This window comes from Leuciscus leuciscus (assembly GCF_965113295.1).
Source record: "Leuciscus leuciscus genome assembly, chromosome: 17".
NCBI classification, from domain to species: Eukaryota; Metazoa; Chordata; class Actinopteri; order Cypriniformes; family Leuciscidae; genus Leuciscus; species Leuciscus leuciscus.
In genome coordinates this window covers 13,727,872-13,744,065 of record NC_138741.1, presented here as the reverse complement: position 1 = coordinate 13,744,065, position 16,194 = coordinate 13,727,872, and the positions used below count along the sequence as shown (strand labels likewise).

Below are 16,194 nucleotides of genomic sequence, written 5' to 3'. Positions count from 1 at the left end.
GTCAGTGCGATTTATTTGATTTTACTTTTTAAAAATAAATTAATACTTTTATCCAGCAAGGACACACTAAATTGATCAAAAGTGACAGTAACAAAATTTTACGATGTTAAAAAAAAATTCTATTTCAAATTAATGGTTTATCAAAGAATCCAGAAAATGTTTACCGAATAAGCAAAATAATGATTTCTGCAGGAGCATGTGAAACTGAAGACTAAAGTAATGATGCTGAAAATTCAGCTTTGCCATCAGAGGATTAAATTAGGTTTTAAAATCTAGTACAATAGAAAACTTGCATAATATTTCACAATTTCTTTATGTATTTTGATCAAATAAATAATATTCATAGTATATTAGCTAATTAAGTATTTTAATTCCTATGTCTTTGTGTTTTTTTGCCACGCAGTTTCCTTACATCTTTAAACACAAGCCAAAACAAGCGGTACGAGGGCCTGATGCACACCTCCACCCCCTTTGAGCAGGTGGCATATGGGACCAAGCACTTCCGAGAGGAGCACGAGGAGTACCTCCAGGGGAAAAAGGTACACGTTTCGCTAGCATGCACATGTAGAACTGCCAAAACGCATTGTGTGCTGGCATTTCTCTGAAAAAGGGAGATGGGATCTGTGATGGTGATGGGGGGGTGAACCCACGCACCCCCACCAAAACAACCTCCATGTTGAGCGTCGCAAATTTGTCAAATTTGACAGCAATTTAATAAATACCCACAAGTAAATGAGGAGAAAAGGCTTTCTCCCCCCCTCAAAGTCCTCACATTAGGTAATTGACTGTGTCTCTGCTGAAGGCCGTTCATGGATGAGAGTTCTTTATTGGCTCTTACCAGCAGGCACTACCCTCTGCATCCAGCGCAATTGCCCAGAAATACCTCCTCCGGAATGAAATAAATAAGAGCCCCTACTGCTGACACCGCTCATGTATGCTTGGTTGATATTAGATGTGGCGCCACGGTTCCGCTCTGTGTTTTAATTGTTATCTCAATGGCATAAAAAATTTTACCTTTTTTTTTTTAAACAGAGAACAGAATTCATCAGGTCATTCCCAGAATACATCAGACACTGGTCTAGTTTAACTATATCCAAGCCATTCCGTAATATGTCACAGGTTAAAAGACGTGGTACATGCTTCTCTCTGATACTTTTGGAAAGTGGCCCAGTATGTCTTGATTTATACCGTGATAGTCTGAGGCTGGTGACAGTAATGAAGACTCAGCATAACGAGCCTGCCTATGATCAGCATAATTGATGTGGCAGAGGACACCATTTTAAGGATTATCACTGATCCATAGCTGAACAGGAGGCAAACCCTCAGCCTCAGGGGTGATTCCCCACCAAGAAGAGCTTTACCACACTAACACGTAGACCAACCACACTGTTCAAAAGTTTGGGGTTAGTAAGATATATATATTTTTTTTAATTAACACTTTTATTCAGCAAGTACACATTCAATTGATCAAAAGTGACAGTAAAGACATTTATAATGTTACATCTATTTTAGGTTAACGCTGTTCTTTGGAAATTTTTTCTATTCATCAAGATCCTGAAAAAAGGTCATATTAAGGAAAATATTAAATCACACAACTGTTTTCAACATTGATAATATATTATAAGATAACAAATTCTTGAGCACCAATCAGCAGCATTAGAACGATTTCTGAAGGATCATGTGACACTGAAGACTGGAGTAATGATGCTGAAAAATCAGCTTTGCCATCACAGGAACAACATTTTTATTATATATATATACTGTTTATATATATAAAATATATAATTTATATATATATATATAATATTATATTATTTTATATATAAAATAAGAAACAGTTATTTTAAATTGTAATGTCACACTAGTACTGTTTTTATTGTATTTCTCATCAAATAAATACAGGCTTAGTGAGCATAGGAGACTTCATTCTAAAGCATTAAAAATCCCCTTTTTAATGGCAAATGCACTAAATATACAGTATATTACTTTATTTATTGATATTGTGAAATAAAAAGACACATGGTAAAATATAAAATCTTATAAGATATCTTCATATTTGGAGACAAAAAATTATTGTGATTCTTTTATAGAGTATGTTGTGAGATATAAACTCACAATTACAAGAATTAAAGTTCCCATTCCCTTTTTCTTTTTTCACTTGAGCATGAACAGGCTTGCAGAAGTAACCAACTACAATTTTGTTCATGGCATTCTTGCGTTTGATCTGTTGGCACATGCCAGACTCATTAACCCTTCGCAAAGCTGCCTCAGTGTCTGTAATTAATGCAACAAGCTCATGCAACATACGCACTGCATTTCTGCTTTGAATGGATTATTCTTTCCCCCTCAACACTACTTTGATAAGTTATCTAGAAGAACTCGCTCATTCTCTCCCACCTCATCATCAAGGAGCCCATCCATTCCTCTATCACTGGGGGGTACTGGGTACGTTTTGCTTTTTCTAATTATTTTGTTTGCTTATTTATTTATTTACGTCCTTCTCTGAAGAGTGCGACTGCAGAGCTGTTTTTGATTAATCAAAATGCATTAGACTTCTAAGAGAGTAATGTACTCCAAAAGATGCCCTCCATTTAACCCGGGTCACACCGAGACCCAGGCGCCAGAGGCACTGATGTTCCCCTGAGAATTATGTATGTTAAGATGACGGTACTCTCGATGGGTTTGATTCGGATATTAGATTTATGCAAACCCCAATTGGAATATGTATCTCTGTCTTGTATAACAAAATACTGTCTCCCATTGAGTAAATTCTCATTACTAAGTTTTTAATGTAAAACATTTTAACATTTAAAAAAAATAAACATAGGAATATGACACTGTTCATATTCAGATATTTCCCCATGAAAACATAATGTGGAAAAGGTATAAATAAAGTAGTTTTGCTAAGGTACACTCCTTATATATATATATATATATATAATAATCCTTATAAAATATGTAAAGATTATTCAATTAGAATATTTAAGGATCATTCAACTCAATTTGATGTAATTTTACTATTAAATGAAATGCATAAATCTTGAAAAAGTCTTTAAAAAATTCAGTGTACGTTATGTGAAAAAGAAATTTAAACTAGTTTCTCACAGGAAAAGCTTTGTCCCTTGATGACGATCCCAAGCTTTGAAACATAAATTGATTCTAAAGAGGAAATTAGATGGCACTTATTACACTGTCTAACTAGTAACCCAGTGTCATTTGTCTGTGGCTTGATAAATGTTCCACGTTTGCCTACCTTTGACGGTTACCAATGAGAAATACGTTGCAGACAAACCATTTTTTTTAATAAATCTCCTAAGCCCCTCGCTTTTTTTCCCTTGCATTGACTCGCATGAAGATAATGATGGATATGGTAATTTCCAAGTGCATCTCTGATTTAATTATACCCATTCTCTTTTTCCTTTCTTCTCCATTCATTTGTTCATCCCACCCCTCATAGGACCCACACCTTGAGATGTGTTATTTCCCAGATTAACATGTCTTAACCTGAAAGCAGTGCTTGGTGATTTATCTCAATTGTGGAGATAAAAGGAAGTGATGCAGGAAGAATTACAGAGGCTTCAGACATGCTCAGATACATAACTAATGAACTTTACCTCTGATATTTGAATCTAGGTCCTTTTTATAAAACCCTTTTGAGGTCTATTTTTTTTTCCCTTTGAACAATGAAGTCCATTAAAAACAAAAGTTTTCCTGAACTAAGTGAACTTAACTGGTTATGGTTAGAGACATTAAACCTTTGCATTGTCTGTCCTTTTGTCTTTTTTTCTCCTCCATTTAAGGCTGTTTATTCAACTTAAAGGCACTTCACAACAGATTTATTTTTTTACTTTTTTCTCTCTTTTTTGTTATATATATATATATATATATATATATATATATATATATATTACATTCTGTCTTTTTTTCTTCCTTTAAATGGTTTATTATTATTATTATTATTATTATTGATTCAGACTTGTCCCAGACCTAGACTTTGAATCTTAAAATCTTAAAATGTAGCCAATAAATATATTAAATTAAGCTGATAATCAAAAAGAGTGAATTGTAAAACTTTTTAAAAATTTATTGTGTGAAGCCATATATATATATATGGCTGTTCCTCACTTGTCATTTCCAACAATAGTTTGTTATAATAGTTTTTAAAAGTTTTTATCAAAAGTTGAGTGTACTTGCAATGAATTCAGTGAAGAGCAAGTATCAAGCAAGTCCCTGCAAATATAGAATTTTTATTTTGCGACATTTCTGAATCAGGAAATTAATTTGTAGAAAGTATGAAAATATTATTTAATTGTATTTAGGATAAAATATAGCTATTTAAGGCAGTGAGCTATTTTATTACTTAAAATTCTTAAAAATGTAATTTCCACTTCAAAAATGAATGGCAGTTTGAGCAGGAAATTACATTTATTCATGATGGTTCAGGAAAAAAACTTGCAGAAAATTTCTCTGATGCATGTACAGTAAATACACTGGTATGATAAAATACACTGGTATGATAAAATACACTAGTCTGAGCAACAACAAACAAAGTGTTTCCATTTTTAAGAGAGTTTAATTTATGAATGTCTACAATGTGCTTATAGTTGAAAAAACACCCTTAAAAGGAATCAGTGAAAGGCGGCATTACGATGATTTGAGCTCTTTCAGATATGAAGTGACGGTCCACAGCGGTGTGTTGTCAGCCCAGTAGTTGTGGATCAGAAGTGATGCGGACAGACAGAGAGGCACGGGTGCCGCGCTGTTCCCTCTCCTCTGTAATTAGTGCATTAGTTAATAGCCCCTTGACAAGAATGACCCTTCATCAGGGTGTACGCTGGCCCCTGACTAGCCAGCCCTGCGATCTGATTTTTGCATCATCACCACCAATTCTAACAAATTGAACCACCAGGGCTAATTACGGTGGCTAATAAAGTGCTGGCGGTGGCATTGCCTCGGTGCAAAAGCCTCTCCATCGCCTTACATTAGACTTTCATCAATCATCTTTTCAAACTGATATATCTTAGCGCCAGAATACCAACACAGGCATACATTTATTTTCTCTCTCTTCTATTCTAATGTTGCTTCAGTAATTGCTTTTTCCTCTGCTAGACCCCCATCTCCATTGTCCCCCCTTGAATATCGCCTCTAAGCGCAACTGGAGCAGGTTTTTTTTTTTAATTATTGTTGTAGGCAACTGGAATATTTAGCCTAAAATGATGCTTTGTTAGTGGCTGCTCTTGTTAATCACTGGCAGAATAATGCATCACCATGATATGTGTGATATATGAGGTGTGTTTAAATGCGAATGATATTCATAATGAGCAATAAATAAGTGATATAAAAGTAGGACAACCTACTTTGACTCCAGGATAGAAAATGGCATGTGAGTGTTTCTATTATGCACACACACACATACACACACACACATATGCTCATATCCCAGACCGGACTACATTAGTGACCAAGAGCCTCTGGGTGATTCACTATATCCATTTTATAGGGATATAAAATCCCTCGGCCCCTTCATTTGCCACGTAATAAACAATTCGCCTGACATGCCTCTCACTTTTTTCTTACATATGTATCAATTAACTTTACACCTTCTTCTATTATGTCAGCATTTCCTTTTTTTATCGTCATTCATATAAATAGTAAATAAATATGTGTTGCAAACTGATTTGAAATGGCCTTTGACTTAAACATTTAGAAAATTCATACCATCCGTCAGCAGCAAATTTATTAACAGTCAATTTTGGATGACTCTAAAAGTTACGAATTGTGCATTGTAATGATTTCATATTTTGTTATAATTATTAGTATTTTTATTTAAAAAATATATATAATAAAATAAATATAATATATATTTATATATATATATTTAGTTTGTGGAATCACTGCCTGATCTGCCTCCAGACAAAACAAACTAAATGAGCACACCTCTGGCTCTCATTTTTGTGTAATTTTTACACTTAAACTTAAAGTAAATGCACAGTGCAAATAAACATTGTATTGTAGGGCAGAGTGAGATAAAATGACTCCACAGTACCTCTAACCCCCATTTCCTTTACACAGTCTTCTCCATCTGTGCTTTTCTTTATGCATGTTTATTCAAATATAAACTGGTTTCCTCTGTCATTCTGACAATGAAAACAGACCCTTCTGAATTTCATCTGTGCTGTGGCTCGTGCAGCTACTTGAAAGCTATTGGATTTTTTGCATAGCATGAATGGAAGTTATTTTTCTCTTCACAGTGTGATTGAATTAATGAAATCAGAATTACTGTACGTAAGCTTCCAAGGACAGGGATTTGTGTTCACGTGCCAATTATATGAGACTGTTGCAGGTAATAACTAAGCAGGAATCTCATTTAGATGGCATGCACTAGGTCTCTTCAATAGACACAGAAGGATTACTTTAGCCTCACAACATTGCGTAACTGCGCAAAAAATGCATCATTCTGGTATTGTCAGTTAATCTTACTGAAATTGTCTGTGTGTGTTAGTTGATTGAGAGTCACACTGGGGTCATGTCACCTGAAATAGCTTGATTATATCAAATTTATGATTTTCACTGACTTAATTGTCATATTCTACAGCATTCTGAAGAGAGAATGAAGATGACATTAGGGATTTAGATAATGCATTCTGTTGATAAAGCACAGTGATTATCCACTAAATAAAATATGAGTTTCACTGATAAAATTTGTGCATGCCTTAATTAGTACTTACATCCACTCTGGAAGATGTTAAAGTGAAATCCAATAAAAATATATATGTAATAATTTATCTAATTTTGTGTCTCTGGAAAATAGTGATCTATGACATTTTTCTGTGTCTATTTGTTAATGAAGGATTTGTGGACACATTAATGTTTTTAGATTTGTATAGTTTTTATTAAGTAATTATTAGAGATAAAATTAGACCCCTGGGGTAAGATGACCCCCCAGAATTGGCCTCAAGTGGCATGTTGTTACTTGTGTTATTATTTTTAAATGTAATAATCATTGTAATTAATGAGGTTATTATTTAATCTTTCCATGAATTAGATGTACATTTCGGATATGTTCGCTTCAAGTGAAATGATTATGCACTGTCAAAATTTGGCTGATTACAATAGTGATTTTGTTTTACCGTAGACTGATTAAATTTTTGATTGGTGTTTTAGACTATTTTTAGCGTATAACCGTATACCAAATGTGCTTTTGAGAACACAAGCTCTTTTAAAATCCTAGAGCATTTTTCAAAAAAAATGTTTTTTCCATTTGTATATAACTCTAACTCGTATTAAAATTGAATAGCGTTTTACTTGTTAACAAAAATGTTGTCAGTCCACATGCAACAACAAATACTATTATGTGCTTTTGAGCAGTCAGAAATGCAAAGGGTGCATGCAGCTCCCCTCAGATCAGAGCCGGCACCAGGACACATGAAGTGGGGGGAGAGGGGCCTTCATAAATCTTGAAGGGACCATTGCCATCACGTTAGTTTGCACCACAATTCAGAGAATCGGATCTGTCTGATTTACATCTCACAAATTCATCTATTTCTCGCAAAATACATAAAAGTAAGTGGCTGGTGAACTAGTAGAAGAATAAAGTGACCCTTATAGTAAGTGATATGTATAATTATCTCATATGAATAAAACACAATGTCAAATTATAATTGAAAGGATTATTATTGCCGCTTCCATAGACATCAGTGTGTATTTAGCAAATTATAAATGTTTTGTTTTTGTTTTTTGCTAGTACTCAATTTACTGTAAATACTATTTAAATGTCTGAAACCTAAAATACTGGTTGAAAACGTAGTTGAGATATATGAAAACCACTGAACGTGTGCATCTCTGGCTCAGCGCCAGCCGAAGCGCAAAAGCACATTTGAATTTAGCAGTTGATCATGTGATGCACTGAATGTTCTAATCACACCGGTGTGATCGTACGCATCAAAGGGTTTTGAGGGTGGAGGGGGGACAAATTGTAACTGAGGGGGCACAAATCAGATCTGAGGGACAATGCCCCTTTTTGCCCCCTCGTGGCGCCGGGCCTGATCAGGAGTAGCCACGTATGAAAGAGTCCTCTGCCATTTCCCTACTGGCCTGTATAGAGCTGTGCAGTGGGAATTACGCCGTCAACTTCTCACTAGCTAAAATAATGTAAACTCATTTCGGCTGAGGCCCAGCTAAGATGTCAGCGTGTATGAATGCGAAAAGTGCATTGGACGCATTAGGACTTGACAGGGGCCCTTCTTGAAATAAGTGAAATTAATGGAGCTCTTTTCATGTACGACAAGGCCGCGGCACCCCTTTCAGCCTGCTTACAGTCAGAGAAAAGTCAATACTTTTTTATTACTCCAGGCTGACCTACCTTCTGCACTACAAGTGCTAGCTGTGCTAATTGGTTTCAGTTGTGGGGGGAAAAAATAGAAAAGCTTCATTCCGAAGAACATTGGAGCAAATAAATCAATCTCATATTTTTTTATCCCTTGTCTGTTTTTATTGGGTAATGTTGGCGAGAGAGGCAACAAATGCTTGGTTAAAATATGGGTTCCATGGGCTAAAAAGTGTCTAAGTGCCCTGAGTGCTTATCTGAAGTCCGCTGTTGTTCCACTGCTGTTATGTAGCTATTAAATGAAACACACTCTGAGGTGAAAGATAACAAAGAACATGGGTTATAGCTATTTTAAGAGAACAGGTTGACGTGACAAATAAGAACATCAGCTAGAGGAGAGATTCATTTTATATATTCAGAAGGACTGAGGGCACTTTAGAAATGTGTCTCGCTGATTCCAATTAAGGCCATTTGTTAATGTTAAAAGAAATAGGTTGGTTTATAAATAGATGCTAGAATTCTGAAACACTCAATACTTTTTAATCAACGATAAAATAACAGGTTACTGTAAGATCCTTATTATCACCATGTTTTAAACCTTAAAGCCGTTGTAGTTCAGCTCGTACGCAGCTACCGACACCAACAAACATCAGTCATTAGTCATTAATTATGCGTCTACAAACTGAGCCTTGTTGTGGGACAGAAATCAAAGTTTTTGCAATAATCTAATTTCTGAAGTTTAATTTTTGTTGTGTAGTGAACGATGTGAATTACTCTGTTTTCCACTTTGGAGATGATGTCCTTTTGCGTTTCTTGTGCAGTTGTTAGAGTTAGTGTGGAGTGCTGTTTACAAGGACAGCTAGCTGCAGCGTTTCCCGAGGCCATGACACACAGATGATTGTCATGGTGGCGTACGCTGACTGACAGAAGGATCACATGCATGCCTGCCAGAGGGAAACAGTCAGCGCCCCAGTCTATGACATTAGTTTGTCCTTGCTCAACTTCGGCTTTTTTTAGTCTTAAAAAAATGAAATATATAATTAAATCGCCTTCCTTCCTTCTAACCTCCCTTTCCTCTTCCCATTCTTACTCCAGTCTGTTATTTTCATTCCAACACAGCAGTGCTTCTCACTGGCTCTTGCATTAAGCGGCTGTGGAGATTCAGGTTGCGTGTTTTAGACCAGGTCAGCCTCTAGGGGGGGTCACTGAGAGCCAATTTGCTCTGAGAGATGCTCCGAGACAGCCTGTGTAGCTGCTGCAGCAACTAGGCCACTAGCAAAAGCTGAATCCAGTCCAACTAAAAATATCTGACGCAGATCTTTTGTGCAGTGCTGCGAAAAAGAGGGCAGGATTTGTTGTGGCTCGTGTATTCATCATTAACTGGATGACTGGGAGAATGTGTTATAGCAGTGATGAAGAGCCATTGCTAGTCACAGCAACTACTGTGAGGATGGCGTGGTCATCCAGGCATCGGGGAAGAGAGATTTTCATAGTGTTTGTTTTTGTGGAGTGGAGATACAATCATATTAGCTTTTGCTAGTCATTGTAAAATACTTGTAGTGACAGTTAGTGCACTGTTGATGAACTGAATAAACTTTTACACTGTAAAACGTTATAACAGAATTCACTTACTTGGCGCTAATGTTTTTGGAAATAAAATGACTTGCGTACTTGTGATTGATTGGCCATCCGTCCAGACTCTAGCATCCCTGCCACCCTACATTGGACAAATGGTTTGGAAAATGGATGGATAAATGGATGATTTGGATGCGATTTACTCACATATGCTCGTCGTTGGAGCATGAGCACTACTCGCCAGGCCACGTCTCGAGCTAAAAACTCACATTTAAAATCTTATATGAGCCTATAAGAAAGAAAAATCACATATGGGATCTCTTGAATATCTCACTTTTTCTCATAGATGGCAAAAAGATTCAATTGAGAACAAATTGAGACTAATTTGCACATTTTTCTTCTGGGAGTTTAGTAATCTGACATGTCTACTCTAGAATTTCAGGATAGATCTCAATTATGTCTCAAATAGTGCTGCTAAGATTTGTAAAGACAATCTGCCATCAAAAGTCAGATTTCAATATGAACTCACCTAACGTATGAATTCACCTAATTTTCCTAACAAAATACATTATCTCAGCTATTCTATCCTTATAAAATTATAAATTGTTATCGTTATCTCTCATTTTAATATCTCTCTAGGGATATTTTAATATATACATGTATTTGTTATTTACACTACCATTAAAAAGTTTTGACTTTTGTTTTTTAAAGAAGTCTCTTTGGCTCACCAAGGCTGCATTTCTTTGATGAAAATACAATAAAAATAGTAATATTGTCAAATACCATTACAATTTAAATGAGCTGTTTTCTGTCTTATTTTAAAATGTAATTTTATTTCTGTGATGACAAAGCTGAATTTTCAGCATCATTGCTCCAGTCTTCAGTGTCACATGATCCTTCTAAAATGCTGATTTGTAGGTCAAGAATCATTTTTGTGGAAACCATACTAGATTTGTTTCTTCTTTGATGAATAAAACATTCAAAAGAACAGCATTTATTTGAAATAGAAACCGTTTGTAACATTTGTAATGTCTTTACTGTCACTTTTGATCAATTTAATGTATCCTTGCTGAATAAAAGTAAAGTAATCTGACCCAAAATGTTATTCCAATAACATTTTCCTTTGGAAGCATGTGTATTATTATTTTGTGTGTGTGTGTGTGTGTGTGTGTGTGTGTGTGTGTGTGTGTGTGTGTGTGTGTGTGTGTGTGTGTGTGTGTGTGTGTGTGTGTGTGTGTGTGTGTGTGTGTGTGTGTGTGTGTGTGTGTGTGTGTGTGTGTGTGTGTGTGTGTGTGTGTGTGTGTGTGTGTGTGTGTGTGGGAGCTAAATGGAAAAACTAATAATTGCACCATCTCTGTTGAGTGTAAAACTTTTTCTTTTTTTTTCAAACTGCTGACATCCAATCAATGTGCTTATCATTTCAGCCCTTCAAGACCGTCTTCACCACCTGCCACGTCTTTGACAAGTTTGGACGACTGTACTCCAACGCTGGTAATATTGTATGAGATAGCCGAGTGGAAAACAGACAGAATCAATAAATACATTAAATGAAATATCCAATTATGCATCATTTGTTTGTCTGGTTCAGAAAGTACGAAGGTGAGATGGGGTGAAGAAAACATTTGGTGCCGCATTCAGAATAAAAACGTCTCGTCCTCTTAGCATAATTACATGCTATTTGTATTACGCACAATTGCTTTTTGCACTTAATATCCGCTGTGTTGATGAAAAAAATTCTTTAACAGCAACGATTTTGATTCTGGAAAAGAGACTAATGAAATTCCTCCATTAGTTTACGCACTTACCGATGTCACACGCGGATTCTTACATCACTTCCATCAATCAACGCACACAGGCCGAGTAGGCAGCCACCTCATCGCATCGCTCCCGGAATCAGCCGTTTTGAAACATTTCCCAAGCATTGTTGCCACAGAAAATAAATGTCATTTAATTTCAGTGAGTGGGAAAAGGTGAAGGCACTGATCCAGTCGTCTGCTACAGAGGTTTCATTTCCACAAATAATTCTCTGAGTGCTTTGTTCTATTGTGTGTGTGTGTGTGTGTGTGTGTGTGTACAAAGCCCCTGTACTGCAACTGTACAAAGCCTCCTGGCCGGCATCGCCACCAGCACCCTGATGATGAATCTGAGACATGGGCAGCAGTAATTTGAAGATGCGAGGGCTATCTCTTTGATTGCTCCTGGTCTGAGGTAGTCCATCACTTCACAATAACTCACCCTGCTGCTGACTCCTGCTTCCGAAAAAACGACGCTTTTCCATCAGGGCGATTAGAAAAAGCCCTAGTTGGCTGATCTGATCACTCCCTGTTTTAACGCTAAGTCTGACCCCTCGGTGGAAAAGCAACACCCTGCTTATAGCTACCGGACATGTGGGCATAAAAAACATCCCAGAGCTATCACGCTCGTAGAAGGACTCAAAAGTTGGCCTTGGTGATGGCTTTTGGAAAAGCTTTCACTCAGATTATGATGTAGCACCTGGCTAAAAACAGAGTTTCAAAGGCATTCTTCTTTATTTTCTTGACCTGTAAATACATCTAATTTGGCATTCTTTTATTAGATAATGAGACTTTCAGTAATGAAGTTCACAGAAGCACCAGATCTGTGAGCGTGGGCTCACATAGAGTGTTTTTTGATGGGCTATCTAGACATGTCTTGGCTTCAACTCCACCGTGGAGCCCAGCCAACATGCACCAAAGAGAATGAGGCACGCTGACGGCGGGACGTCCTCTTCACAGAGTGAAGCCATATGCAAAAGAGAGTATACGCCACTGAGGAGGGAAAGAATGAAGAAGAGCGGTAAAGCTTGCTAATGAGTAGAGACAGGGAAAATATGAAAAAGCCTTTTCTTCATAACCCTGTCTCTGGGAAAACTTTTTCCCTGGCCAGAAGGGTGAAATAGATATGAAATATGATTTTTTTAGTAAACTACTTGTTTGGATTTTTTTTTTTTTTTACATAATTTTTTTAAATAAATACATTAACTGTAATATGCCTTTTCTATGATATCGATTTTTAAGTTCTGAATTCGAATTCGGGTAAAAAAAAGTGGGTAAAGTTTAAAATGTTCTAAAAAAAAGTCACAAAAAAAGGACATTACATTATAGAGGACCCCTGCAGACCCTTGGGACTGTTTCCCTTACTAAAAATAAGTTTATTCAAGTGTGCTATTAGTATACTTCTTTTAAAATACAAAATGAGACTGTATACTTTCAGTCTACTTTTTATGTACTTCTCAGAAATATACTTAAAATAAATCAATAAAAGTATATTTGCTTTAACTGACAGAAAAGTACATTTGGCCTATACCTATACTCAGGCAGAGGCTCTGTTCTTTCTTTTGATATTTTGCATTTTCAGATATTCATACAACAAAATATTCAGGGAGACATTAAACATTTTGTTAAAATTATCAAAAATGCTGGCGGTGGCTGGCAACTTTTTTTTTTTAAACGCTGGCATGGAAAGAGTTAAAGTACCGTTAAAGGTATATTTCAAGTATAAATTGTAAAAATAATATATTAATAGTAAACTATGTATGTTGTTCAGTTAAACTTACAAGTATACATATAAAACTACAAATTTTGTAGTTTACCGAGAGTAAACTTATAAGTGTACTTTCATTAACTAAAAAATGTGCTACATGTATTTAACTAGTAAACTATCAGTATACTTATGTTTACTTGTACTATAGGTGCTGTACAAATGAAAAACATAGTTGTAAACTAGTGCACTAACCATTTACTACTGTTACACTATACTAAAAAGCTCATTTAGTCCCTAGTATTGAAATAGTACACTTATACTACTAGAACATTAATATTAGTAAGTACTGTATACTTAAAAATATAATTGAACTTTATTTATTTATTGTCCTTTATATAACTAGGTAAAAACTCTGAGATTAAAAAACTATTTTTCAGAAGTGACCTGCCAAGATGAGCAGCCACAGAATGCATGAATCTAGACTAAAGTATTAGGTATACTTAATAAAACTAACTTAAAGTATACTTATACAAGGTCAAAAACTCTTAAAGTTCAGTTCATCCATGCATATGTTTCTTTTTTTTTAAATTTAAAATTTTTATTTATTTGTCATATTTTTATTTTTTTTTCAGAATGTGGATCTTCCAGTTTAATGACATTTAAACTTCTCTCTGGTGACGAATAATTTGTCCAATCAAACCAATGGATAAAACCAAATCCCCGCCCTAAATGTTTATTCTTTTTCGATAATCCGCTTCACTCAAATGAACGCAACAAAACGGAAGAAAATATGTTTTTCTACTTTCCGACTTATTCCAAAAATATACGATAATTTGACCTTTTTATAACAAGGCAAGGTTTAGGTTGTAGAAAATGTTTTGTCAGATTACTATTTCTGATTAGTTTTTGTTTACTAAATTTATATTAAAAACTATATTTGTCAAACCTGCACCATACTGTAAGTGCTATGCGTGATTTGATGGCTTCAGAAGACTTGGAAAAACAAATAAACATACTTTTAAAGTGAACAAATCCTTTAACCAAAAAATGTCTTGTTTATATATTACTTGTGATATTCATCATGACCGTATGCTGTAAAACTGTCTGCAGTTCTTTCTAAAGAACATGAGCTATCATTCATTCATTCTTTCTGGCTCTGAGAGAATGACTGTGTGAGGCTGGTGTGAGACTCTGGGTCGGTCCAGGGTTTAGGGTCAGAGTCATCATTCAGGCCATCACTCACAGAGAAGAGAGGGGGTCCAGGCACGGAGGGTGGGGGGTCCTTCTACTCCGACTCAAAGCCAATGGCTTGTGTGTGCGGGGGAGTGGGCGAGAGAGAGAGAGGGGGGTCAGAGTGCTGACAGTGAAGTGATGGGCTGTCTTAGTTCACTGCTGAGCCACAGCAGGACGTGTCAGAGTTGCAGGCTCACTGCCCGCGCTGGCTCGCCTCCTACCTGTCTTTTCACCCCGACCAACTCACTTAAAGTCCCTCTCTCTCTCTCTGCCTCTCCCCTACTTTTTCTTTGTAATTAGCCTGATAATACACAGCATGCAAATGGGACGCAATTTTAAGATAAAGTCAAGCATGAAATTCAAGTGTAGGTATCAAAAGTTGAGTGCATGAGATACATTTAGGGGTGAATCTCTGTTACATTTTTGCCCCAAAAGCAAAAGAAAGAAAGAGATTATACTTTAATTAAGACTATTTTAAGATGGTTAAGATTTTGTTTTTGCATTATGACATTATTTATAACATTAAGACATTATTTACACAAATTTTACCAAATTTATTTATTGCATTATGAGCCTAATACCACTGTATTACCTTGTGAAATAATTCAAATAAAAGCATTATAAAATTGTATTATTATAAATAAAATTATTAAAAATAAAATGATTGTTATTTTAATTATTTTTAATAAGAATAAAAATATCGACAATATATTATTATTAAAAAGAAATTGCTTAATTTGAAAAGTTTCGGAGTAGGTTGTATTTTTTTGTACTGAATTTAATTTATGCTGATTTAAAAACTTTTAAAGTATAACTATTTATTTTGATTTGGGGGTGAAATGTGACCTGAACATTTTTTTTTTAGCATTACATTTTAGCATTTTTGATTTTTAGGGATAAAAAGTTCTGATTAGCAGATGGAGAGAGGAAGATGTCTAATGTTTTTCTCTCCTACAAAACCGGTGATCTTATTAACCTGAAGTTTAAACTAATGATCGGCAATTAACCAAGCTTTCATGCATTTGAGATTCAGAAAAAAATGTGTCTGCTTCAATTCACGGGTAAATGCCAGAATCTGCGTTGCCGCCTACAGTAACACATCGGCTTCCATCCATCTTTCCGAAACCTGGCAAACTGTTCGCAGCCTTTCATGCAAATGCATCTCATTTGAGAGTAACGCACCGCAATCTGCAAAATTAAAAGACACAAATCTCCTCTATTGTCCCCTGAGCGGAGAATGAACCTTAAGTAGAGATTGAGCGCTTTGTAATCTGCGTTAATGTGCTTGTAGGCATGGAATTTGAATTGTACAGAACGGAGCGGGCGACTCGAGATGAGAGCCCCGCCAGATGCTGTGGCAGATGTGTGGCCCAGCTCACTTGGGTGATTCCATAATTACATTTCGCATGCAGATACGAGCAGGCATTTCATGCTGCTTCAACGAAAGCCTCGGCCCCTCTGACTTCCCTCAGACTAATGCATAATATTGTGACAGTTCCGAGTGTGATTTACTGATCATCCTATTGATTTATATATTTCAAAACATCAGCTGCGAGCAG

The 16,194-nt window shown here is 35.9% G+C and overlaps 1 protein-coding gene across 2 annotated transcripts in view; it reads left to right on the top strand.

The window, feature by feature from the left end:
* Window positions 1-11,461, top strand: part of spata17 (spermatogenesis associated 17) — a 41,513-nt gene extending 30,052 nt beyond the window's left edge. Inside the window, exons 9-10 of one of the 2 annotated variants that reach the window (XM_082142616.1) lie at window positions 404-539; window positions 11,326-11,461. In XM_082142616.1, the coding sequence (XP_081998742.1) occupies window positions 404-539; window positions 11,326-11,406 (217 nt within the window). In that variant the 3' untranslated portion in view covers window positions 11,407-11,461. Of the gene's footprint in view, window positions 1-403; window positions 540-3,457; window positions 3,874-11,325 lie in introns of those variants that run through there. The other variant, XM_082142617.1, reaches the window with a different exon arrangement.
* Window positions 11,462-16,194: the final 4,733 nt, after the last annotated feature.